The 22788-nt window shown below is 53.0% G+C and overlaps 6 protein-coding genes across 6 annotated transcripts; 3 read left to right on the forward strand and 3 right to left on the reverse strand.

Moving 5' to 3' along the window:
* The first annotated feature begins 770 nt into the window (after positions 1-770).
* On the forward strand, positions 771-3268 carry V8C40DRAFT_258258 (pyridoxal phosphate-dependent transferase). The gene is made up of 4 exons (XM_083218678.1): positions 771-1270; positions 1333-1366; positions 1429-2579; positions 2653-3268. The coding sequence occupies exons 1-4, from the start codon at positions 1004-1006 to the stop codon at positions 2908-2910; spliced, it is 1710 nt and encodes a 569-aa protein (XP_083067633.1). The 5' UTR covers positions 771-1003; the 3' UTR covers positions 2911-3268.
* Positions 3095-5218, reverse strand: V8C40DRAFT_129804 (cytochrome P450). Its single transcript, XM_083211046.1, has 3 exons — positions 4931-5218; positions 4356-4863; positions 3095-4265 (listed from the first exon to the last, which is right to left on the reverse strand). The coding sequence occupies exons 1-3, from the start codon at positions 5094-5096 to the stop codon at positions 3338-3340; spliced, it is 1602 nt and encodes a 533-aa protein (XP_083067634.1). The 5' UTR covers positions 5097-5218; the 3' UTR covers positions 3095-3337.
* Positions 5219-6746: 1528 nt separating this feature from the next.
* V8C40DRAFT_258262 (vacuolar protein sorting family 37 protein) lies at positions 6747-7844 on the forward strand. The gene is made up of 2 exons (XM_083218679.1): positions 6747-7135; positions 7191-7844. Exons 1-2 carry the CDS (start codon positions 6846-6848, stop codon positions 7693-7695), a joined length of 795 nt encoding a protein of 264 aa, XP_083067635.1. The 5' UTR covers positions 6747-6845; the 3' UTR covers positions 7696-7844.
* A 155-nt stretch (positions 7845-7999) lies between these two features.
* On the reverse strand, positions 8000-9808 carry V8C40DRAFT_129835 (uncharacterized protein). The gene is made up of 2 exons (XM_083211047.1): positions 8685-9808; positions 8000-8575 (listed from the first exon to the last, which is right to left on the reverse strand). Exons 1-2 carry the CDS (start codon positions 9703-9705, stop codon positions 8304-8306), a joined length of 1293 nt encoding a protein of 430 aa, XP_083067636.1. The 5' UTR covers positions 9706-9808; the 3' UTR covers positions 8000-8303.
* Positions 9809-16207: 6399 nt separating this feature from the next.
* Positions 16208-18298, forward strand: V8C40DRAFT_129898 (F-box protein). The gene is made up of 2 exons (XM_083211048.1): positions 16208-16738; positions 16838-18298. Exons 1-2 carry the CDS (start codon positions 16374-16376, stop codon positions 18087-18089), a joined length of 1617 nt encoding a protein of 538 aa, XP_083067637.1. The 5' UTR covers positions 16208-16373; the 3' UTR covers positions 18090-18298.
* Positions 18299-18922: 624 nt separating this feature from the next.
* Positions 18923-22685, reverse strand: V8C40DRAFT_258276 (uncharacterized protein). Its single transcript, XM_083218680.1, has 3 exons — positions 22346-22685; positions 22123-22251; positions 18923-22038 (listed from the first exon to the last, which is right to left on the reverse strand). The coding sequence occupies exons 1-3, from the start codon at positions 22359-22361 to the stop codon at positions 19544-19546; spliced, it is 2640 nt and encodes an 879-aa protein (XP_083067638.1). The 5' UTR covers positions 22362-22685; the 3' UTR covers positions 18923-19543.
* Between the last annotated feature and the right edge of the window lie 103 nt (positions 22686-22788).

Consider the following 22788-nt stretch of genomic DNA (forward strand, 5'->3'; position numbering starts at 1 on the left):
CAGCCTACAGAATCGGTTGAGATCTAAGTAATCAAGATGAACCAATGAATTCACCGGCTATCATCTCTTACAGCCTCCCCCGCCACGCCGATAATCAGGGGCACCAGGTCCATCAAATGCCGGGATGTGCAAGTGTAAGTAGGTACCCAGGTACTATCTCATCATTGACATCCTATATTATCTGCTACATGCATTAATCCAGAGCTCAGCATCAAGAAATTACCTAAATCAGCCATCTTCTCTTCCGATATGATACTATGCTGCTATCTTATCATATTTCTCCGCACTATACACAAGGTCAAACATGCTCCGCAGATAGATAATCAGCTGCCGCTGTCGGATGTCAAAGTTGTCGGCTCACATCTCAAGATTACTGCCCAAGTAGGCAGTATCCCACACACTCACCTAAGATAGCCCACCCAGATCCCTTCTCATGTTATTCTCAGGGCGCGCCACCAGCCTACAAGTACGTAATTAGCGGGTCAGATCGCAGTTGGAGAAGCGCCAACGCCGTCGCTGAGAATCGCGGCTACCAACGGCGGAACCCCGATCCCGGCGCCTCCCCCGAAATGGCCGGCCGGTCCCCCAACTATCGCGTAAAAGCTCGCTGCTAATGGGGGAAAGACATGCCAATTATGGAGCGGTTGACAAATGCTTCTAGGCCGGGTTTATTGCATTATCGATATGGGGTTGGGGAAATGGGTTGGAGGGGCTGGAGATGCATATGCAAGTGTATCGCTATCAAACGCCTTCCAGACCTCTACTTTGCTCACCTCCCTTTCCCTTCTTCATACCTTCTTGTACAAGCACTGCACTTACTGTGCTACACTATCGTCAATACCTTTTTCTTATTAACACAGTCTGTGTGACCTCATTTCCTACCAGACGTCTTGCCTCTTCGTACAGGAAATCAAGCACATACCAAGTGGCGACTCACGCTTGATATACACACATACGCACCAGACAAGGCTATAAGCATTCCAGTGTCATCTAAGCCGCCACTATGCTCCCCATCACAAGAGCTGCCCGCCTCAGGGCCCTGATAGCCACTCGCCACAGCGTCGCCTTGATATCCAGCCGCACAGCTAGATCACTACACACCAGATCAAGCCTCAACAGCGCAGAAGCAGCTGCCACAGCTCAGCCGGCTACACACGAAGTCGACTATGCGCCTTCACTACTCAGCGAGATTGCCGCGAGAAGAGCCAAGGCGGGAAAGTTGGTAGCAGGTATTGCTGCGGCATCTGACAGTGATATGTTCAAGGGGCCTGTAAGTGTGACACAATTATAATAGAAGTAAGAGAGCAAAGCTGACCTGCTATTTCCCAATAGCAAACGGGAAAACCAAAGGCGAAAAGATGGGACAGTATGTCATAGACATATCAAGCATGTACATCAATGCTTTTGTTCATTAGCTGACAATTACAGACCACCTCAGTGCTGAGAGCAAATCGAGGGAGCCCTGCTCTCTCAAACAAGCTGCTAAGCACCTAAAACAGCCCGGACTCATCTCCCTTGGCGGCGGCCTGCCCTCCAGCGAGCTATTCCCTCTTGACGAAATTGACATGAAGGTCGCTATGCCGCCAGACTTTTCAGAAAAGGGAACAGCTGCTCACGGACAAAGGGTCACCATCGGCAAATACGACGTCCGCGATCGTGACGGCACCTACGATCTATCCATCGCTCTCAACTATGGCCAGTCCACGGGATCTGCTCAGATGATTCGATTCCTCACTGAACACACTGAGATCGTTTGCAAGCCTCCTTACGCAGACTGGAGAATCTGCCAGACCATTGGCAGTACCGGAGCATTGGAACAGGCGTTGCGCATGTTTTTGGACAAGGACCGCGGCGATTCTGTCTTGACAGAAGACTTTAGCTTTTCGACGGCTCTCGAGACCATCACTCCCCTAGGCGTCAAGGCTTTTGGTATCCCCGTCGATGACCAAGGTCTCATCCCCGAGGCCATGGACGAGCTTCTCACCAACTGGGACGCAAAGGCTAGGGGATCCAGAAAGCCACACCTCCTATACACCGTCCCCTCGGGACAGAACCCAACCGGAGCAACGCAAGGTCTCGAGAGGAGGCAGGCCATCTACCGAGTTGCGCAAAAGCACGACATTTTCATCCTCGAAGATGAGCCCTACTACTTCCTCCAGATGCAGCCCTACACAGGCCGCGGCCAGCCCGACGCCCCTGCACCCAACAATGTTGAGGAATTCGTATCATCTCTTATCCCCACATACGTCAGCATGGATGTCGATGGCCGAGTAATGCGAATGGATTCTCTTTCAAAGGTGTTGGTCCCAGGATCCCGTCTCGGCTGGATCGTCGCCTCGGAGCAGATTGTCGAAAGATACCAACGTCACGCCGAGGTCGCCAGCCAAGGACCAAGTGGCTTCTCGCAAGTCATTGTCCACAAGCTGTTGGATGAGACATGGGGCCATGAGGGCTATTTGCGATGGCTGATGAACCTGCGACTGGAATACACCAAGAAGAGAGACGCCCTGCTGGCTGCTTGCGAAGATAACCTGCCGCGGGATCTCGTCAGCTGGACGCCTCCTGCTGCCGGCATGTTTGTGAGTTTTAACCATACCTTTTTCTTCCCCTCAAGCTACTACAAAATCGAAAGGAACTGACTCTTGTCATTAGTTGTGGTTTACTATCGACCACACCAAGCACCCCAGCGCTGGCACCCGCAGCCTCGAGGAGATTGAGCAGGAAATCTTCGACTCGTGCATCAAGAGCGGCGTGCTCGTTGCCCGAGGATCATGGTTTGCCACCGAAAAGGACGCTCCTCTGCCGGGCCTGTACTTCCGTGCCACTTTTGCTGCAGCTAGCCCCGAGAACATGAACACAGCGATTGCAAGGTTTGGCCAGGCCGTCAAGGATAGCTTTGGGAGGAAGTGAGAGGAGTTATGATGACTTGTTTATGGAATCTGAACCTGCATGATGGAGATTGCTAAGGCGTATGATGATGGAAATGGTTTTTTGTTTTTGAAATGGATTTAACACAGGGCGGACACTAAGGTTGCGATCTTTGCATGGCTACAAGTTGTAGATACAAACTGAGATTGGGAACTGTTCCAAGGAATCTACGAGCTGTGATGTGAAGATAAGCTTTCGAAATGAGCTCGTTGTCTGTTATTTACATGTGAAGGATGTACAGCTAGGTACATTATGTATTTTACAAAAGGAGGGGAGAAGGTTAAGTGCTTACTACTATACATACCACCTCGAGTGCTTGCTGATCCAGCGCCACCTCTTGCCTTTTCCTTTCGCTCTTTCTTTCTTTTTTGTTTCTTTTTTATTCTTTACAAGTTGGTGGTATATCTGCTCATTTGTCATTCTTAGCCTCCCAAAAGGCAACATGCACTCCCTGCGCCGGAGTCAGCACAATATCCGTCTTCAACTGCAGCTCGCCGCCATCAATCTCGTGCATGAAGCTCTGGACCCGGTCAAAGCGCTGAAAGATGCGGCACAACGTGTATCCCATTTCCGTAAGCGCAAACTGCTGACCGAGGCAGAAGCGCGGACCTGCGTTGAAGGGGATGAACTCGTGCGGCCTCGGATGCCAGACTGCCCAGCGGTCGGGGCTGAAGATGGCCGGGTCGGCGAAAGTTTCCGAGATTGGGGGGTATAGATCGGGACGGCGCTGCATGACGAGGGTCGAGTATCCGACTCTGGTGTTTTGGGGGACGGATAGGGGTAAAGTGCCGTCGGGGCCGCCGCCTCGGGGGAGGGTCGTGTCTTTAAGGGCGACGCGGACGTTGAATGGGACGGGAGGGTATAAACGGAGCGTTTCGTTGAGGACAGCGCGGAGATAGGACATTTCTTTGAGGTGCTCGTAAGTGGGCAACTGGTGGGTGCCGATGGTGGAGAGGATCTCGCTGCGAAGACGAGTGACTACTTCTGGGTGACGGCTCAGCTCATACATAGCAAACGACAAGGTTGAGGCGGTGGTGTCGCGGCCGGCGAGCAGGATGGCGAAGATCTGGTCCCTTATAAGCTTGGGGTCGCGGGTGAAGCCGGCGAGCTCGTGCAGAAGAGTGTAGTCCCTGTCGGACTTTGTGTGTGCGGCGAGTTGGTCCGGGGTCATGCTCAGCACACGCTGGATGATGGGGTAGACAAGGTTTTCGATGTCTCTGATGCCGGAGTAGAAGGGCTCCTTGGAGATGAACCAGCCCATCAGGGGGGTGCGGACCATGATGTTTTGGATGCGTTGGACTTCGTTGAAGGAGTTCATCAGGGTGTGCTGAGGGTTTCTGTGTTAGGGGAAGTGTGGTCAGCCAAGCATCAACTTTTATTTTGTTGTCCCTTGAAAGAGACGTAGCACGAATCTAGAATGTCCATACGTTAGAGATTTAAAGTCAGTGCCCAGCAGAAAGTCAGCGGAGGCGTCGAGCGTAAATCGAAAAAGGAGATCCTTAATGTCGACACGCCGTCCATCAGCCCGGGAGAGATCAACGAGCTGAGTCTCCCAATCCAACGGACCGCCATTAGCGATGGCCTTGAACAATACCTGCACGTGCTTCTCGAAGCAATACAAGTCGCTCACGCGGTCTCTGGAAAACTGCGGCCGCAGAAGCTGGCGGGTGTCGTGCCAGGGGGCGCCATCGATAGTAAAGATGCTATCGCCGAGGAAGTCGTACCACTCATCGTGGAACCGCTTCCCCTTGCCGAAATCCTGGAACTGAGTTGCCAGTACGGCCTTGATGTTCTCGGGGTCGGCGGTGAAACAGACTCGTTCGTTGAGGACACGCATCTCGATGGTCCAGAATTGGGAGAAGAGGACGTCTCTCCATAGCGCAAAGGTCTGCTGGCGGAATGTGGCGCGAGCTCCGTAGTAGATGAAATCCAGTCCTATGAGATATTGAGGTTAGCAGATCGGTTCTTCTGTGTCAAGACGGTAGAAGATGCTACTGTTTACCAAATGGGAGAAGGGGCTTTAGAGAAGGGCCATAGCTGCCGAGGCTCTTGATCTTCTGGTGTTCTCGTATGCGCCCGACGATGAATATTGCGGTCCACACGCCGACTGTGGTGAGGAAGAACCTCGTGATAGAGAACTTCTCCAAGAGAAGTTCGATGAAGCCCATGGTAGACTCGCCTCCGGTTGAAGCCGATATATCGATTATAACTATGTCTACTGTTGATTGAATATGTGGCTTAACCTCGAGCCATGAAGGGCACTCGACCACAAGATGGAGGTTAGAGGGCTATCCAAGCCAAGTCGTGGGAGCTTGTCGGAAGTAGAAATCAAAGCATAAGCGACGAGGTTCATTCACTCGCGAATTCACAATCGCGACTCATTACAGGCGAAAGAGAAGCGCAAGAGTTACGATTAAGAGCAGCAACTACTATATAAATGAGAGATCGCGGGGCGAACCTCGGCCGATGGAGGCACATGCGCATGCGCATGGCGAAGGAACGAGAGGGGGAGGCAAAACGCGGAGAAGCTGAGCTGAAGAAAAGGGCGCCGATGTGCCCACTGATCTTCGGGCCCTTCCGGACGAGCTAAGCTAGTGGACGGAGGCGAACGGTCGGCATTTGATGCCTCATTCATCTCGAACCTTACGATGATGTTGATGCGACAAGGATGGCGGGCGATTGAAGCAGTTCATTCCAATGTAGGCTGCTGCATTGTCTGTTCGCAGATAGATCGAGACGATGGGCAAGGACCGAGGCAACGATTCCGCTCCGGTGTCCGGTGTGAGGGTTTCATCTTTGTTCAGCTGCTGCTGGGATTTAACATTCGACCGCTTTAATAAGCCACCATGGGCTATAATTGCTAAAGACAGAAAGTGCTTCTAGGTTATGGTATCTGGCTGGGAGAATAGCGCCTGATGAGACGCAAAACATGGACAAGATACAGGTAGCTACCCTGCACTCGGTGATTAGTTGCTAATTACATCGCACAAGTTAGCTTAGAGTATGTTCTGTTCATCTTCAACTGTGTAGTCTGCATTATGTAGTATTATGATTGTTCGATTGAAATCCTTCCGGTTAAATTCACGCGAATGTCGCATGCCTTCCAATGAACTGCGGTTCACAAATGAGGTACACACCACTCCAGAGATAGGTGCAAACCGTCTTCCCCGCCATTGCGTAAGAGCTAGAGATTTAAGAGGCACTTGGGTGATATTTCCTTGCTTTGTATCTCGTAAAAGTGTATTTAGAGGAAACGAGTCTTTTGCTTTAGAAGCTAGAATTCTTTCAGAATTCTATGGAAGGCTACAACCATGCTGCGTAGCAGATTTTGGTGTTGAAGACTACAAGCCCTCCCACAAAGTCCACACAACAGCCTCATGGCATACTCTATAAATAATCATGAGACAACCCTGTCAGCTGTAAAACATACAAAGATTCCAGACTTGACTTTTATACGTTCATGTCTTGAGATACAGACAGCCGGATCGGGAGAATCAAAACAGATCAAAGCGAAACAGAGTTTGAGACAGGGTGAGTCAACGCTGAAGACTCTTATCCTTATTCTCACATGAAAGCTAATCTTTTTCCTTTTCTTCTTTTCCTTTTCGTCTGATGCTCATAATCCATTGATCCGTCCTGTACAATATAGAACATAGTATTTATTGTACCTGACAAGAGCCCATTCATTTAGACATAGAAAGCCATCCATGAAGATGTAATAGAGTTAGTTCGTATTAGTGCCGCCACAGTCCCACCAGCCACGAGGCCAGCCCACTATGTAACTACGCACTGACTCCAGCCCACCACGAAGCTCCGTCATAGCTTCAACCTCCAACCCCAACCTCAACCTCATACTCTCACTCACTCACTCACTCTACTCTCACCGCCTCACCCAACCCGACCTCCGCATTCCAATCATGTCCAGCTTCCCGCCCGACTCTCACGCCCCAACACCTCCCATCCTCCCCCCCAAACCAAGCAGCCAAGAGCCCTCCCGCATCGGCACGCCAGCCTCCGGCGCACCTCCGCCTCCGCCGTCCTCCCTCTCCGAAGCGGGGCAGCAGTACCGCGCCGCCGTGATCCCAGGCGTCTCTTCTTCTTCCGCAGCCGGAGCAACGCCGCCTCCTCTGCCCGCCGTCGCTCGAGCAGCAGCCGAGATTCCTGATCCGGGCGACCAGTGGCTGCCGCAAGTCCTCCAAGACAAGTCGTGAGCTTCATCCTGACTCCTCAGAGGAAAACTAAGCTTGCTAATCGTAAAATAGAAAGCAAGACATCGCCGATATCCTCACAAGCCCAACCCTCCTCAACGCACTCACCAACTCCCCCTCCGCCATCCACCCCTCCCTCCTCGCCTCCCACCAAGCCCTCGCTTCTGCCCTCTCCAGCAACACAGACCTCGCCGCCCGCCTCGCAGACCAAGAGTCCCGCCTCGCCAACCAGCGCTCCGCCGCCCAGGCCCAGCTCCTCTCCATGCACGCCCTCGAGCGCCAGTGGCGCCAGAAGCAAGTCGACATGGACCACGCCCTCGCCCGCTTCAGCCCCGCCGCGCTCTACCAGCTGCTCGGCCAGAGCGTCCAGGAGCAGGGGCTCGTCTGCCAGGCCATGGAGGAGAGTTTTCTGGATAGCGACGGCGTTGATGGCGGGGAGACGTCCGAGAGGGAGGCGGCGGAGTGGATACGCAGGTATAGGGAGGCGAAGACGCAGTTTTATTTGAGACAGGAGCGAAAGGAGCGTTGGGATGAGGGTCGTGTGGGTGGTTGGAGGTAGAATTGTGCTTTTTGGGAAGCGAAATATGGCGTTTTTTTTGGGTGGAAATAGCGGTTTTATGTGGCCTCACCTTTGGGTGTGTACTCTCTCATCGTTGACGAACATTATGATTCGTAACTAGACGGATGACTTGTATAAAATAGAATCCCTATAGGAGAGCTTCTACTTTCTCGTTAGATTCATGATGTCTCATGTAAAGGGGGTTTGATATCTGGGACTCGTCTTTACATAAGAGTATAGTCAACTCTATACAAGCAAGTACGAGTATAAAGTCATTTTGTTGGAATCTTAACTTATATCAAGCTTCATTTAGCTTCACTTGGAAGCAACAATTTTTGGACGCTACTATCTATGTAGTGGATAATACATGTTGAGGTTTTTGTGCTTAGACAGAGAAATGTAAAAAAAACAAAGTCTATCATCAAGGACTCTCTGTCTCTCTAATATGTGGCCTTGCTAAAAACGATTGCGTTCAAGGGTATCGTATCAATGTTACAAATGTTGACAACAGGCTATGCAATGCTGGGAATCTGGAATTCTTCTTCTTTCAAAAAGTCTCTTTCATCCTTGTCAAGAAAAATAAAAAGCGCTGTGTGTCTCAAACAGGGTCAGAGGCCCAGGCCACCTCCCAAGGCACTAAAAGGGCTCTTGATCATGTCTGGGCTTCGGGGGCTCATGGGCAGGGCAAACAGATCCTCCTCGGCATCGTGGCCTTCAGGCTGCTGCTGCAGAGGAGCTGCGTTGCCTTGAAGGGCAGCATCAAGGGACATCGGGCCGGTTGGGCGGCTGCGTGAAATGGCCGCGAAGGATGACACGGCAATGTCACCTCCTAGAGGGGACAGCATGTGGGACTGGCTCTCGGGGCTGGTAAAGGTGTTTGCTGTTTCGGGAGAACTTTGTATTAGTCCGAGATCACGAGTACAAACCGCATGAGATATGCATATGTATGAGATGCTTTCTCTGGGGAGGGGGTAGAAGGGGGAGCTTACCTGCTGGGCTCGGCACCAAATCTGCCGGCGAAGTGGCCAGGCGCAAGCCCTTAAGCTTGTCACCAAGGCGTCCAGTGACGGGAGAGCGGGGGGTCATGGTAGTAGGAGTGGGAGACGGAGGAGCACGTAAGAAGTTGTCCACGATCCACTGCTTCTCTGCCAGAGCCATCTCGAGGCCCACACTCTCAGCGTTTGCCCTCATCTCGGCCTCCATCTCGAGCTCCAGCTCCCTCAGGCGCTTCTTGGCCCATATCGTGTGCAAGACGCCCCGCGGGCCAGATTCCGCCTGGAAGTGCTCGGGGAAGATGGCTGGCAGGGGCTTGAGGATCAGGCTGGGCCGTCCAGGACGCGCAATCGTCACCGTGGCGGGCACCGGTACGTCAGAAGGCAGCATAAAGTACACCCGACGCCTGGTATCGTCCTCGTCGGTATCTCTGGCCGGCAGGAAGGTAGACTTGCCGGCCCATGAGACTTCCCAGACGGCAGCGTCGACGACAGGGCTGGAGGGTACGGGGACATGCTGGGCTGGCGCGGCTAATGCATCGTCGGCATGAGTGTCATGAGATTGAGGCCCGGCCTTATCACTGAAGACGACGTCGACGCTAGCATTCGTCGTATCTTGACCGGACGGGGTGGGGGCTGCGGCGGCGCCAGGATACCACTCGACCATCAAGATCTTGGTGCCACGATCGCTAAACTCGAACCGAGCCAAATGGGTTGCGACAGGAGCTGTGTCCGAGCTTGCGTCAGGGGCTGTGAGAAGCTTGTCCTCGGCATCGTCCCTGGCGACGACAGCGCTGTCGACGGCGGCGGGCGAGACGGCAACTAACCTGTCAGGATGAGGTTGATGCTGTTGCTGTTGATGGGCCTGCTGCTCAGGTTCATGCTGCTGCTGCTGCTGCTCCTCCTGCTGCTGGTCACGCTCAAGGCCAAGGTCAGGCTCGGCGTCATGCTGCCTGAGTTCATGCTCGTGCTCAGCATCAGCAGCAGGCGGCCGAGAAGCCCCCGAAGATGGGTCCATGGCGAGGAATGCTGATAAAGGGCAACAGAAGAGAATCCCCGTACGGCAGAGGCTCGTTGGGTCAGAGGTCCCAAGTGATGTGTAGCGGCAATGTCCGCTCGCCCGGGGGCTCGGTGACACTCGGGGCAATGAGTCGGAGGATCTTTTTTTTGTTTACTTTTTTTTTGTGGTCGTCGTCTGTCCGTTAGGGTCGCAGTGGCCAGTACATGATCGCTGCTCTTTTTTTCTCTGGGGAAGCGAAAGATCTCACGGGAGGCGGGCTTGTGGCAGAGAGATTAAACAAGGACAGCGATTATGTGGATGGAGGAGATTCGAGTTTGTGCCTTTCTGCTGACTTGATTGGAAGAGGGGGTCGGGGTTTAGGCCGTGCGGAGCTTCGGCAGGTGCCACTGCCTTACTTGCGAGTAACCGCGTGAAGCAGCTTCTCTTTTTCTCTCCACGGGATTACTTCATTTTTTTTGGTCTTTTTTTCTCCTTTGCGGCTTCCCACGGGAATATCCACTGGTGCTCGCGCCGCTCTGTCTTGCTTCTTGGCGATGCTTGTACGAGTATGTACAAGTGAGTACATGTATCGCAATCTAGGGGCCAGGTTGAGACGACACGAGCCCCTCCAAAAGACCGAGGTCTAGTCCGAAATACCTGCTCATTGATAGAGGTGAGGTTAACTTAGACTCAGTGGAGATGGGATGGAACAAAGCTATTAGACTGTCCATGACTCTGTGTCCCCCCATCTCTGTTCAGTAGTATGTTCTAGATAGCTTCATCGCACATCTACAGCATCTGCTTCTCTGTATCTACGATATCTGCACAGAGCCATGAGAGGTACTTATTCGCTTTTTCTCCAGCTTGTGATGAGCAAATGTCACCTATTTTAAGCAGCTTATCAGTCACTGGTGCGGCTCCATTTCTGCAGCTCCAACCAAAATGGTTATTAATAGCAGCACCGTGCATGACAATGAGAAGCCAGTTCCCTTCCAGCCTACGCTGCAGGATGCTTGCTGAGTCAGCGGGCAGAGAGGCAATGTCCAGCTTTGTCTTGTTCAGTTGGTTGTTTGAGCCAAGCGCAATATTTGTTACAGCACGGGCATTGTTACACCAATTGATGCATTTTCGCCGTGACATCCCCCCAATCCCCCCAATCCCCCCAATCCCCCCAATCCCCACATCGCCACCGAAAACCGCCGAGAGTGCCTATCGGCTACCGCATCAGCTGAGAGGGCGCTTCATGTCCATTTGCTACTGCTACCGTACTCTAATCATACGCGAGCTGGCTCTAGAAGCTCTTTATGTAAAAGCCACCGGAATGAAGCCGCGATTCCCGATCTCGCCATTCTGCGCTTTTGTGAGCAAAGTGCTCCGTATTGGTGCGGGCAGTTTCTGCACGAACCCGGCGGCCATGTGCGAGCAATATGGGAAATGTGCCATCAAATATGCTCAGCTCCGGGCTTGACCGGCTAATTGTTCGGATAAAGGCGGTTGTGCTCCGTTTCTCCTCAAAAGTCAAATGACGATCTAAACATGAGCAGCATCATAGCAAAGAATGAAGCCACTTGTCTGTCGACGATGAAGCTCTCCCCATTGCAAGATGTCATGATGAACGCGAATGCTACCTCGGTAGTACTTCGTAGCCAGCGCGGAGAATTAGAAAATTAGTACGACCTCTTTGACATGAGATTGCAATGCTTCCCACTCATCAAGCTCGGCCGCTATCCACGTGCCCCGTAGATTAACGTGGACCGGCCCAGTGTCAATCAATGCTCTCGTCAAAGGTGGGCTCCCGAGGCTACGACCAAGACGCGCAAATAGTCCGCCCGAGACAGAGAGGAAAAGCGGAGGCTGAGTCTTTGGGTCTCTGATAGGGCAGCGCTTTTCATGCACGCTCGGATAATATTTCCGACAGATGTTTGCTATTGATTGATTGATTGTCTGCCTGCTCGGAGGGAGCATTACAGTTCAGTCGAGACCCATGAATGTTACTCTGTGGGTTGCCAATAGACTCAAGCGACGTTCACAGCGGGGTGGCACAGCTTCTTTTCAACGAGGTTTCATCAGGAGACACAAGCAGCAGGAAAAAGGGAAAAAATCGAGGCCCCACGGCAGCATCCGAGTGGACTCGTACGTTCCAGTGCTGGACAATCCCTGGTGCAAAGGACAAAAAAGAACGTGAAATCTTCCGAGAAACCACCAGCCCATTGGAGCCCTGCATGGGGGAAGAAAAGAGCAAAAAGAGCACCTCCAATGCGGAAGTTGGAAAGGCTGACCGTATCGGTCCTTCGAACGAGGCGAGATTTGAATCTGCGACGTGCTGCAGGGCCCCTATGCCTAGTACGGCTTCACCTTTCACATGCGTTTCGAGGGTCTCTTTTTCTCTTTTTCTTCTTACGTCCTTGGCTGCGACTCTGACGGACGCTGGTGCTTTTGCCTTTTTGTTTTTTTAATGTTGCGTGAGATTGGTTCAGCTCCGGATCGGTGCTACTGTGCCATCCTGGTAAGCCGTGGCTCCGTGCTTTTGGCCACAGGATTGCATCGCTGCAAAGTAATTTCTCCTCAAAACCACACAAAGGGCACAGGCAGCACAGTGCAAGCAGGCTCGCAAGCAAGGGTCCCGTCTTGGGTAGCATTTTGCTCGATGGTGAGGTAATCCCGACGCAGCATGATTCCCTGATTACTCTCGACTCTCGACTCTCTCTGTCTCTTTGCCTTACCGCTCCAGCGCCAAGTTTATTGTTGCTCGCACGCCAGGGGATAGTTTTCGTCGAGTTGCCAGTGCTTCCGGCCTGTTGCCGTGGCGCCATTCCGAGCTCCCCGACGCAGGTATGCAATTTATGGGGGCGGCTTGATAGGACAGACAATCTCGGGGCAGCCATCACGTAGATTTGGGGGCGACGTCACCGCGATCCAATTGGTAGCAGCAGCAACAAAGATAGGGAAAGGCATGTGGGAGCATCACGTGATGGGGCCTGGGAGCTGCTCCGATTTGTCGGATCGTGGGCTGCAAAATGCAGGGAAGACAAAAGAAAATACGGGGGTTTGATAAGATCGCTGGTCGATGCCGGGGCCACAGTCGGGAATCCGAAACGGCCACGGTGCTGCTGCGGGCGATGCAAAGGGCATTTCAATGAGTTGCTCATACTAGCTAGTAAGGGGCTAATGCCGGTACGGTAGTATTATGACCAGGAAAAAATACGGAAACAAAAAAGAAACAAACAGTGCAGAGAAAGAAGAGAGAAGAGAGAGAGAGAGAGTGCAAGTGTTGTCTTTGTTATCGAAGTTTGTACTGTCGGCGAAAGCGACGGCCGAAGCAGCGCCAAGCGTCATAGGCACCACACTAGAAGATTGGGCTTTTCTCTTTGCCTCTGCGCGATTCATATCTTGCCGACTGCACATCATGTCCACTTGGGGGAACCTCCTTGCTTCCTACTTTGGGCATTCACATTGACGAATTTGGGCAGGTTGCTGCTATACTACTGGGGAGCAAGACACAAGGTTCGGTAGTTGTTTGATGCCTCCGTGATTTCAAGTGATCAGCCCCATCTACCGAGCCGCCATGAAGCAAATTCACCGGCGCCAACTCCGTGATGCTGGCATGGCCTCTAACGCAACAGAGGCAAATGCACGGAAATGCGACGTAGCACCACTCACTGCCATCACCTTGCTGTGCAACGTCTTCCCAATGACATTGAGGCCTGGTTGGGTGTGGGGAGCTGCTTGTCGGGGTAAGGCATGGCTTGGGCCACTCACCTCTCTGCTGCTGCAGTCTCGTCCTCTCGTGTTTGGATCGACAATTCCATGAGACACCAGAACGGCCGGAGTAGGGCCGCGGTGGCCTCCTCCCTCTTGTCTCGTCTTTTGTTTTTCCCACACTGCCCTGACAAAGACCACTGTGCTGGTTTTCTTATTTCAAGCCCAGTTTTGCTCACACGCCCAGCCCTATCCGTAGTGTACGGAGCATTGACGCATATGTTTCCGTGTCTTGATCTCCATCGCTAACGAGGGAGAATTCGGCCGGGACGGACGGCGGCAACGCCACGGCTAGCATGATGGGTAGCGCGCAACTTTGGCTTCGTGATGCATGGACAAGAGTAATCCATGCATGTCGGGTTGGAGTACCGCACGGCATACAGGTAGGTAATATTGGGCGCGCGGAAGAGTGGTGAAAGCAGGGCATCGAGCATTTTCCGTCCAGGTAGCCGTGGCCTCAAAAGCAACGGGCGCGCCGTGTGTCGACTGCCATCAGCATGGTCATGGTCATGGTCATGGTCATACCAAACAGTTGCTTGCTCTGTGCTCGTATGTTATCTTCGGACCAACTAACCCAAACAGCGGACGACAATGACAGGAGATGATATGGATAGATAGCAGACCATTGTGTGTACGATACAGCAGACCACCTTAAGTCCGCGTGGCCTTTCCGTCCAATTTCGCTCGATATCCCGCCTTCGGAAAATGGTCGTCGGCGATAGAATCGAGTTGGTTGTTGGAGCCGAGTAACACTTGCCGTATGTACGGGTGTATGTATGTACGAGTATGCGTATGTAAGGTCTTGAACGGCGCCATGTGCGAATCAGGCAGACAACGTGATTGATTCTCACACGCATGGAGCTAGAAAAAGACACTCGTAACATCCGGGGGGCATCGTGCCCTATTCGTCGTAGCAGCAGAGCAGTGGTGTGCGTTGTTTTGTTGTCTCCTCTCCTCTCCTCTGCCGTCCTCTCCACGACGCACGGTCGCGCAGCAATACGAGGAGTACAGCACAGCTATGCAAACCAAAACCTGCTTGTTGACGCAACGACGACCAAGAAAACGCCCGCCTCGCCACTGCCTGTGCCTGTGTCTGTATGTACGGTAGAGCAACAGATTTGAAAGCCCCGAAACTCTTATCTCTATGGAGTGTGTTTTGGTAAATGGAGCCGCGACCACCTCGGGGATGCTGTGCTGCTGTGGATCGCGATAGTGGCCCGAAATGATCCAAAGGTGGGACACGCAAACGCACGCAATCAATCAATGTGGACAACGCAAGGACGAGGGAACTTGTGCTGTATGTAAGTACCTCGTACATATGGCCAGCCAGCCCAGCGCTACGACTCTTGTTGGACTAGCGAGGCTGGCGGTTCGGTAAGGGAAAAGAAGATTGGAAGCGTCGTCGAGAAGCGCAACGACTATTTTTCGTTTTCCCCTCTTGGGGCTTTTCTTTTTTCGCTTCCGAACACGTTGCGACACCGAGGGATTGGGCTGATAGAGCGGCGCACGGTTCTGCGCACTGTTCCGTACCCAGCGCGATTTGGCCGCGTTCGGCTAAATGCCATTTTCGAAATCTCAGCAGCGCACGCGACGAACGCAAGTGCGAGTACCAAGAGGTCACTAAGAAAGTACCTCGGGGTAAGGGTCGTGCTAGCCCGGCCCATGGCGCACGACCAACTGATACTTTGTGGCCAGCTGCAGCCTTGGTACCGCGACCCCTAGCCGAAGCTTTCCCACGGAACGACTTTCCCCTTGCCTTGTCCACAATGGGGGTTCGCCATCGTGCGGATACGCTCGCGGCGCTACTGTGCGGCCCGACTGCCCTGGGCCCACAGAGGGCCGATTTGCTAAGAGCGACAGCCTGAGAGGCGTCGTTTGGAGAGCGGGTTGGCGGAGTACGTACCAAAGACAGCGGCTCCCCCCCTCCCCAAAGCTGCCAGCCCCAGATGCCCCGGACATTGCCCCAAGGCAGACGGCATACTGTACGGGGCAACCCTGGCAAGCCTGGCCGTGGCCCTGCAGCCTTCAAGCAGGCCTTGTTTGGGGAGCTCCGCAGCGCACCCGGGGCCGTGCGCGCACTGTGTGCCAAAGCCCCCAACGTTGCTCGGGTCGCTGGCTCCAGCACCTTTTCCTCAGCAGCTCCACTATTACGCCGGCCAAACGGCCGCCTGGGCGAATCAGCGCACCGGCATTCCCTCGCCCTTCCATTGCGATTTTGCAAAGGGTGCAAGAGGCTCCGTGGACCCTTTTCCTTCGCCCTCTCTCCGCTGTGCTTCTGGTGCTTCGTCCCCCCAAACAGTGCTCCCAAATGCCCCGGGCGATCCCCGACTCCCACCTAGCGGGCTGCTAGCGGGCCCTGTTCCACTGTACGTGTTCCACTGTCCTTCCCACACATGCCTTGCCAGCTTCTCTTCCCTATCGCAATTCCTCTCTACACTCCCACCCTCATTTTTCTCATCCTCTGCCCAGAGCCTTGCCCTGCTTTTTCCATCGCGTACGAGTAGCTTCTGGCCTGTGATTTTTTCTTCCCGCTTCCGCCTTACATCGCCGCGCCAAATCCGTCGCTGCGCATACTCGCACTTGTACTCATACATCGTTTACACGGCAGGGCTAGACGCAGCTCAGAGACGACTCGAGACGACACAAGGACGAACCGAGACGAGACGAGACGAAGCTGCCCTTGACGGCCAACCAACGTCGTCGTCGCCTTTCCATTCGCCGCAATCCTTCGCTCCCCTTCGCTCCCCCTCTTCTCTCTTCCCCTACTGGGCGGCTTCGCCATACAAATCCCCGCCATGTTAAGACGACTGCTCTCTCCCTGCGTCCAACAATAGAGACGCCTTCAACTCCCCGAGCTGGCCGCGGCCGCTCGTCACCCATAGAATCTTGTATCTCGTCGCTCGTTCACCTCGCCTCCATCGCCCATCATGGCTGAGTCCCAGCCTCAGCGCCGCGTCGCCGCCATGGATCCGCCTCACCTCACAGAGTTCGCTTCCGAGCGCTACTTTGAGAAGCTCAGCCAACTCCACGCCAGCCGCCAGCAGCAGCAGGCGGATCATGCGGAATCCAGTACCACGACGACGGCGACGGCGACCGTCTCGAGATTTATCCTGCCGCTGCGAGAGTCATCGAAGCCCACGGATGTCGACGCCCTCAAGCCCGCCGACTTGAAACGCGAAAAAGGCCGCTTCCTTAGTTTTCGACAAAAGCTAGGCACAAAGCATTCCAAAAGCGATGCGGAACACACGGCGACTCTACCTTCAAGAGCCTCTACGGAGTCGACGCGGAAAAGGTTCGTCATTTTCATCCCAAAATTTTATTCTCTCGTCGTCGGCAGGTATTTCCCAAGAATCTTGATTACTAACTAGAGTTATTTTTTGTCTTCTTTTAGCATACCTTTTGATCAACTATTCATCGCATTACCGAGCGAATTACAGCTCCAAATCATCTCATCCCTCCCTTTGACAGATATTCTTAACCTCCGATTAGCCTCGAAATCATGGCACGCACTCATAACTGCAAACGAAACACCCATCGTCCGACATCATCTGTATAACCAAATACCCGCATATGCTCTTCGTCTATATCCCGTACCCGAGAACTCCGCCGACATCAACTTCCATTATCTGTGTAGTCTGTGGCATCGTCTTCATGTCGCGGCCAAGCTATCATATTTGATGTGCGAGTGGATTACAAAAGACATATTCCTAAGACAGACGGAGGCCCAGAAGCTGGCATTTGCACCACAACACGAGCGTATGCGCCGACGACTGATACCCTTGCTTTTCACCGTCTTCCACTTTTTCGAGACATACAGGAAACTACACCTGCAATACATCGCTGAGCACGGCAACGGATTGTTAAAGGAGCCATACACGGTGAACCCCATCGAGGAGCAAATCATGAACATGTACGACAACCGGACGCTGCTCAGGGTCCATGAGGTCTTCCCTCTCATCATCTCGTCCTTTTGCCGCCGCCTGCGACCACCGACATATGTCGGTCGAGTGGAACGATCATTGCGTGGTTATCTGAGGGAGAGACCACCCGACGAAGTCCATGTGGCCATCTTGTGCCTTGGTGGTCTTCGTCAGGTGGAGAGGCTGTGGGAAACAAAGGGCTACAACAACCGACGGAATGCTGTCGATGTTTGGTTCGGTTCTCTCACCAAGGAGCCCGCTGGCGAAGCCTCTGCCAAGAGCAGGTTAGGACTGAAGGCCTTTGGACGGAAGAAGTCAACAAGCAGCGATCGGCCTGCGCACCGGACATCATTCAGCGAAGGCGGCCGTAGGAGCCCGTGGGGATCGGTAGACTCTACCCACAACGGCGGATTCATGCCATACAGCGTCTTCGACACCAGTCTCTCGGCCGATGCGCCCATGGCACCTCTCGATCGCGACCAGGCAAAGACTCTACTAGGGGACCTCCCATCACTGCAGGGCATCTGGCTGACAACAGCCGAGGCCATGATTATGGATCGCAAGATTGTACAGCGGCCGCAGGACATTAAACGGAACCAGCAGGTTATGCTGGATCTGATCCAAGAGGATGGCCTGGACGAAGAAGATGAGTGGTGCTACGGCCGCCACATCTCCGACTCAGTGAGGCCACCCGCCGCAGCCCTTGGCGACGATGCGGATTAAAGCCTCACCTACTCTTATTTCATTATATTCGCCAATACATATACGGCTCTCTCGACCTTGTTTGTCTTTATATACGCTTGCTTTTGATTGAGCATGCCATCTTTCTTTTGAACTAAGCAACACATCTGCTTATACCATTATTTCCTTGAGTTTTGTTGTGTCCTCGTTGACGCAAAAAGAAAGCATTTACAGGCGTTTTTCTATTTTTGGGGGGGGAAGGGGACTTGGGAAGGAATCCACGCAATGTGGATATTCGGTTGTGGAATATCTTGGGCTCTGTGGCTTACTGTTGTTTTTCTCTTGTTCTTCTTATCTATCCATATTCTTTCCCTCTAAAGATTTCCTTTTTTTTCTCTTGATTTTTCTTGTATTGGTTTGGTTCTCTTTTTTGTGTGAGTGAGATTTAGCCTTGTTCAAATGAAAAGGCCCTCCTCACCTCCGTCTTGCTGGGAAATATCCTGCATATTGGCACAGCTTTCAGTTCGCAGCATGCATAGAAACTTAAGCAGTCTATATCATCTTATCTGCTTGCTCTGCTTGCTTGCTTGCCTGTCTGTTGAATACCTTTTTGTGTGTGTTTTTCTACCCACCTTTTGTCTCTTAGCAGCGATTTTCTCTTTTTTTCTTCTCTATATTTTTTGCGCACTCTCATTTTGTAACACTTTTGGCGAAACTGGTATGGCCAGCGCTGATTGCAAAAAAATTGAAGAAAATACATATTTTGATATAAATCATGCAATGAATCTCTTGAAGTGACTGTTGTGTTTTGATTTACACGATTTACAATGACAGTTAAAGTTGTAAACTTCTCACAAACATATTGTTGTAGACTTGTCACATATATTCATGTATATATTCATGTATTCTCCATTTTCTTTGCTGCCCGTATTCCTACGGGGATAGATAGTCTATAGCTTTTTTAGTCAACATGCTTCGCTGTCCCTGCTTTGACTCATAACAAGTAAAGAAGAAGTAAAAGAAAAAGATCAGCAGAAAAGAAAAAACGCCAACAGACTTTATATTAACCCCATTCACACCTGTGAATGCACCCATCGTTTCGTTCCCAAACGTACACACATCTCACATTGAAAAAGGCACAAATCGTAGCACCATCCATCCACTGTCTCATCATAAGTATCATCTGCCCTATTTCGCAAAAGGAAAACGGAAACTCCGATGAAGGAAATGTGAAAAATAAAACCAGTTCGCCTTTTAACTCCTTTGAAAACCCGTCCCATTTCGCCTAGCCATCAAAACAAATAATCGAAATGCCATTTTCTTTTTTGCTGCTGGATTGGGACGAAAAATTCAGAGAGGAAACCGAAAACCCATCGGTCCCTCTACATTGCGTTACTCTTCTTTCACACACACACTCTCTCTCATTATAATGACAAATGCGCAGACGGCTAAGTAAATAGCCGTTCTCCGGCTGGAGAGAAAGACAAATCACCTTCCTATTGGCGGTTAGCCATAGCCTGGTACAGCCTCTCTCTCATATTCGGTTCGGCTAGCGCTGCTTCAAGCTGCGTGGAGTCGCCGAATGCAGCGGCGGCATCTTGAACATCGCGCTCGTTGAGGCCGTAGTCCATGTCGAGATAGCTGTGCTCGGCAAAGGTTTGGAACTGGCTCAGGCTAGACGTCGTAGGTGCTGATGCCGAAGTTGCGGGAACTTGTTGACCATTGGTGAAGCCAGAAGACGGGTGGCGAGCCGTAGCGGCTTGCTGCTGTCCCGACTGGCTCCGCGAGATGGCCAAAGACGCTTGTTGAGACAAGCTGGCGGCGCGAGCTTCGTCCGAGGTTTGCCTCGCCATGTTGGAAGATCCAAACTGTGATGCTTGGCCGCCACTCGTGCTTCTAGCAAAGCTGCCGCCGCCGGCTACATGGCCTAGCTGGCCTGGGAGCTGTCTTGTCTGAGGATAAAAGCCTTGTGAGGCCATGTTCGTTGGGCTATTTCCGTACATTTGGCCTGGCCCCCTCGGTCTCGCGGCCCCTGGCGCCATGTGTCCACCTTGCTGAAGTTGTGGTGGAGGGCGCATTCCCGTATTCTGCTGCTGAGGTCTTTGAGACGCAAACTGCTGTGGCTGTTGCTGGGTTTGAAGCGGCTGGTTCTGATTTTGACTCTGAGGCTGCGTTGGCGATCGCTGCGGATGGTGTTGCTGCTGTAGATGCTGCTGGCTCGAGGCTTTCCTAACTGCGGCGCTCGCTAGCTGGTTATCAAAATTATTGGTAGCCATGACTTGAGAGATGCTGTTGTAGGCATTGTTTAGTATGGGCGACGTAGTCATACCGACGCGGCCAGATTGAGAATCGATATTGCTGAACATGGGGTTTTGAAGCGACTCTCTAGATACCCGCCGACGTTTCATAGTATTTGGATCAGACGCAGCCATCTGTAACGACGCCTCATTGTCGTGTCGAATCTGCGAGGAAACATCGGGGCCTGCAATTGCCGATAATGAATCCCTAGCAACCTGTACTGGATCGCCGACTTTTCTCTTCTTGTGATGCGAGTGATTGTTGATGGAGCGGAATTGATCCAAAGACTGCATTCCTGACCCAGCCCAACTACTCACTCCCGGAATGGCGCTTGTTTGGCTCGTCTGAGGAGTTCGCACCGCCATATGTCCAGCGTGTTGCGCTACTGCATTCTCCTGCATCGTGGGCGAGGGGTGCTGTTGCTGCTCTGCTCTGGGCGGCATCGTATTCGCAAAGGTAGAAATATTATTCAGACTCCCCGTCGTCTTATGTGCTAACGGAGAGGGTGCAACAGGATTAGAGGTTGTCGATGTCGGTAGCAGACCCTGGGATGAGTCCGCAGCCGCTTGGCCGACTTCGGGAGTATTCTTTGGTCGGTTCTTAGACCCCTTAGGTCGACCTCTTTTCTTGCCCGTCCCCGGAGTGCTCATAATACTGGAATCAGGGTCAAGATGCGTTGGCATATCGGCATGATACGAGGGATTGGCAAGTCCATTTCTAGATTGCTCGCCGGATCCTGGCTCGGTTTGGGATAGATGGAGCATATTTTGCGAACCAAGCGGGTCAACCTGGCTGGAGGAATGGTGTGCTATATCTGACTTTTTGATGCCTTTGTCTATTCGAGGTTTAGAGCTTTTGCTCCCCTTTGGCCGCCCTCGTGGTCTTTTCATAGGGGTGCTAGCTGCATCTTGCGTTCCTGAGGGCTGTGAAGGTTCTGGTGCAGCATCCGTGGAGGATGGCGGAGCGGCGGGAGCGGTAGCCGAATGAGATAGAGTTGGAGGTTGAGCTGACGAGGGGACGTCTGAGGTGGTAGCAGCTACAGCGGCAGCGGCAGCAGAGACTATATCGCTCTGTAGAGACGGATGTGGTGCTATAGCTGAAGGATTACCTTCGACCGGAGGGAATATCTCGGCGACCCAGCCGACGAAAATGGATCCCTGGCCATTGTTGTGTCCGCTTTCTGGAAAAGCTGCATCGTGTGATGAAGGAGCGCCTGGGATCCCCCCAAAGTATGCCAAGGCTTTGCACAGCTGATCCACCACGACAACGGGATTTAAGCTGCGTAACAAGGTGAGAAGCCGAGCCTGTTCGGCCTTGGCCTCATGCGGTAAAGGCCCTAGACTGCGGGCAGGTAAAGGGTAGGAGGGATTCGGATAGCCATTTTGCGTAGCCCCGTAGGCCGGGGCGGAAGAGCGCGGATCGGGTTCGGTGGGCGGAATCCACGCCAGCTTGCTACGTTTGATGGATTGGTAGCCGCGCATGTTGGCCAGTCTCGCTGCCGCCTCCGTCTCCTCGCTCGTACGCTTTGCAGCAGCATTCCGCAGGGCAGCCTGTGCGCTATTTATGTCGATGTGCATGACGCCAAAGTTGCCGTTCTTGTTGTCGGCCTTGCCCTTGAGCTTGCTGGGCACAGGGTTCTTGACCCGGCCATCTGTGGTGTGAATGGAGGCTCCCTCCGGGGCATCGGTCACATCTGGGCACTGCAATGAGCAAATCCATCCGGCCAAATGGCACCAGATCCGAGGGCCTGGCGGAGCGTTGAATTGCGCCTACATACCATGACTAGAGGTGCGGATCGGGGTCGAGGACCTGGGGCCGGGAGTTGCGGACGACTCCAGCGCGATTTCAGCCTTTGCGGGCGAGTCCCCGGGCGGAGGAGATTCGCAGATGGCGAGCGTCGCAGAAGCTGCCGAGAGCAGGTCAGAGGCGACACGGGCCGGGGATGGTTTGCGGAAAGACAACAAGAGATGGAGGCACAGATACGAGACGGGGAAACGAACCAGGAGCTGCGGCCATGGCGCTATGATGATGCGCCTGCAGACCGCCTCATGCCCAGCGCGCGGGCTAGGCGAATTGGAGCTTTGGGAGGGCTGGCGGAGAGAGGCTGTCTCAGAAGCTAGATGTTTTGACGATGCCGGGCCCGGGCAGAAGGCGATGTTTGGAGCTTGGAGAACAGCCGAGGAATTGGAGAGGACGGAGAGCGAACAAACAGGCCCCGGAATTGGCGTCTCGAGGCGCTCACATGGTCCGGAAGCGAGGGGCGGTCAGCAGTCCTTTGTATCGCCGTCACAGGCCGTGATGTCGCGCGTTGCAGGCGGTTGTCATGTCCATGGCCTGACAAAGAAAGTTGGCGGTGCACGGCGCAATGTTTCTCTTCATATTCCGACTGAACCTGCTGCTGAGACGGGACTAGCGTCGTCCGTAGCGCTGTGATTCCATATGC

The sequence above is a fragment of the Trichoderma camerunense genome (genome assembly GCF_050948025.1).
Source record: "Trichoderma camerunense strain CBS 138272 chromosome Unknown V8C40scaffold_27, whole genome shotgun sequence".
Taxonomy (NCBI): Eukaryota; Fungi; Ascomycota; class Sordariomycetes; order Hypocreales; family Hypocreaceae; genus Trichoderma; species Trichoderma camerunense.

What these genes read in the sequence shown, in the direction of transcription:
- V8C40DRAFT_258262 (XM_083218679.1), top strand. Translation starts at nt 6,846, where the DNA reads ATGTCCAGCTTCCCGCCCGACTCTCACGCCCCAACACCTCCCATCCTC. An exon ending in CAAGTCCTCCAAGACAAGTC is followed by an intron (nt 7,136 to 7,190) that starts GTGAGCTTCATC and finishes ATCGTAAAATAG; the next exon opens with AAAGCAAGACATCGCCGATA.
- V8C40DRAFT_129835 (XM_083211047.1), bottom strand. Translation starts at nt 9,705, where the DNA reads ATGGACCCATCTTCGGGGGCTTCTCGGCCGCCTGCTGCTGATGCTGAG. An exon ending in TTTGGTGCCGAGCCCAGCAG is followed by an intron (nt 8,576 to 8,684) that starts GTAAGCTCCCCC and finishes CTCCCGAAACAG; the next exon opens with CAAACACCTTTACCAGCCCC.
- V8C40DRAFT_258258 (XM_083218678.1), top strand. Translation starts at nt 1,004, where the DNA reads ATGCTCCCCATCACAAGAGCTGCCCGCCTCAGGGCCCTGATAGCCACT. An exon ending in GTGATATGTTCAAGGGGCCT is followed by an intron (nt 1,271 to 1,332) that starts GTAAGTGTGACA and finishes ATTTCCCAATAG; the next exon opens with CAAACGGGAAAACCAAAGGC. An exon ending in AAAGGCGAAAAGATGGGACA is followed by an intron (nt 1,367 to 1,428) that starts GTATGTCATAGA and finishes TGACAATTACAG; the next exon opens with ACCACCTCAGTGCTGAGAGC.
- V8C40DRAFT_129804 (XM_083211046.1), bottom strand. Translation starts at nt 5,096, where the DNA reads ATGGGCTTCATCGAACTTCTCTTGGAGAAGTTCTCTATCACGAGGTTC. An exon ending in AAAGCCCCTTCTCCCATTTG is followed by an intron (nt 4,864 to 4,930) that starts GTAAACAGTAGC and finishes AATATCTCATAG; the next exon opens with GACTGGATTTCATCTACTAC. An exon ending in ACTGACTTTAAATCTCTAAC is followed by an intron (nt 4,266 to 4,355) that starts GTATGGACATTC and finishes CCCCTAACACAG; the next exon opens with AAACCCTCAGCACACCCTGA.
- V8C40DRAFT_258276 (XM_083218680.1), bottom strand. An exon ending in GATCCGCACCTCTAGTCATG is followed by an intron (nt 22,039 to 22,122) that starts GTATGTAGGCGC and finishes TGCAGTGCCCAG; the next exon opens with ATGTGACCGATGCCCCGGAG.
- V8C40DRAFT_129898 (XM_083211048.1), top strand. Translation starts at nt 16,374, where the DNA reads ATGGCTGAGTCCCAGCCTCAGCGCCGCGTCGCCGCCATGGATCCGCCT. An exon ending in ACGGAGTCGACGCGGAAAAG is followed by an intron (nt 16,739 to 16,837) that starts GTTCGTCATTTT and finishes GTCTTCTTTTAG; the next exon opens with CATACCTTTTGATCAACTAT.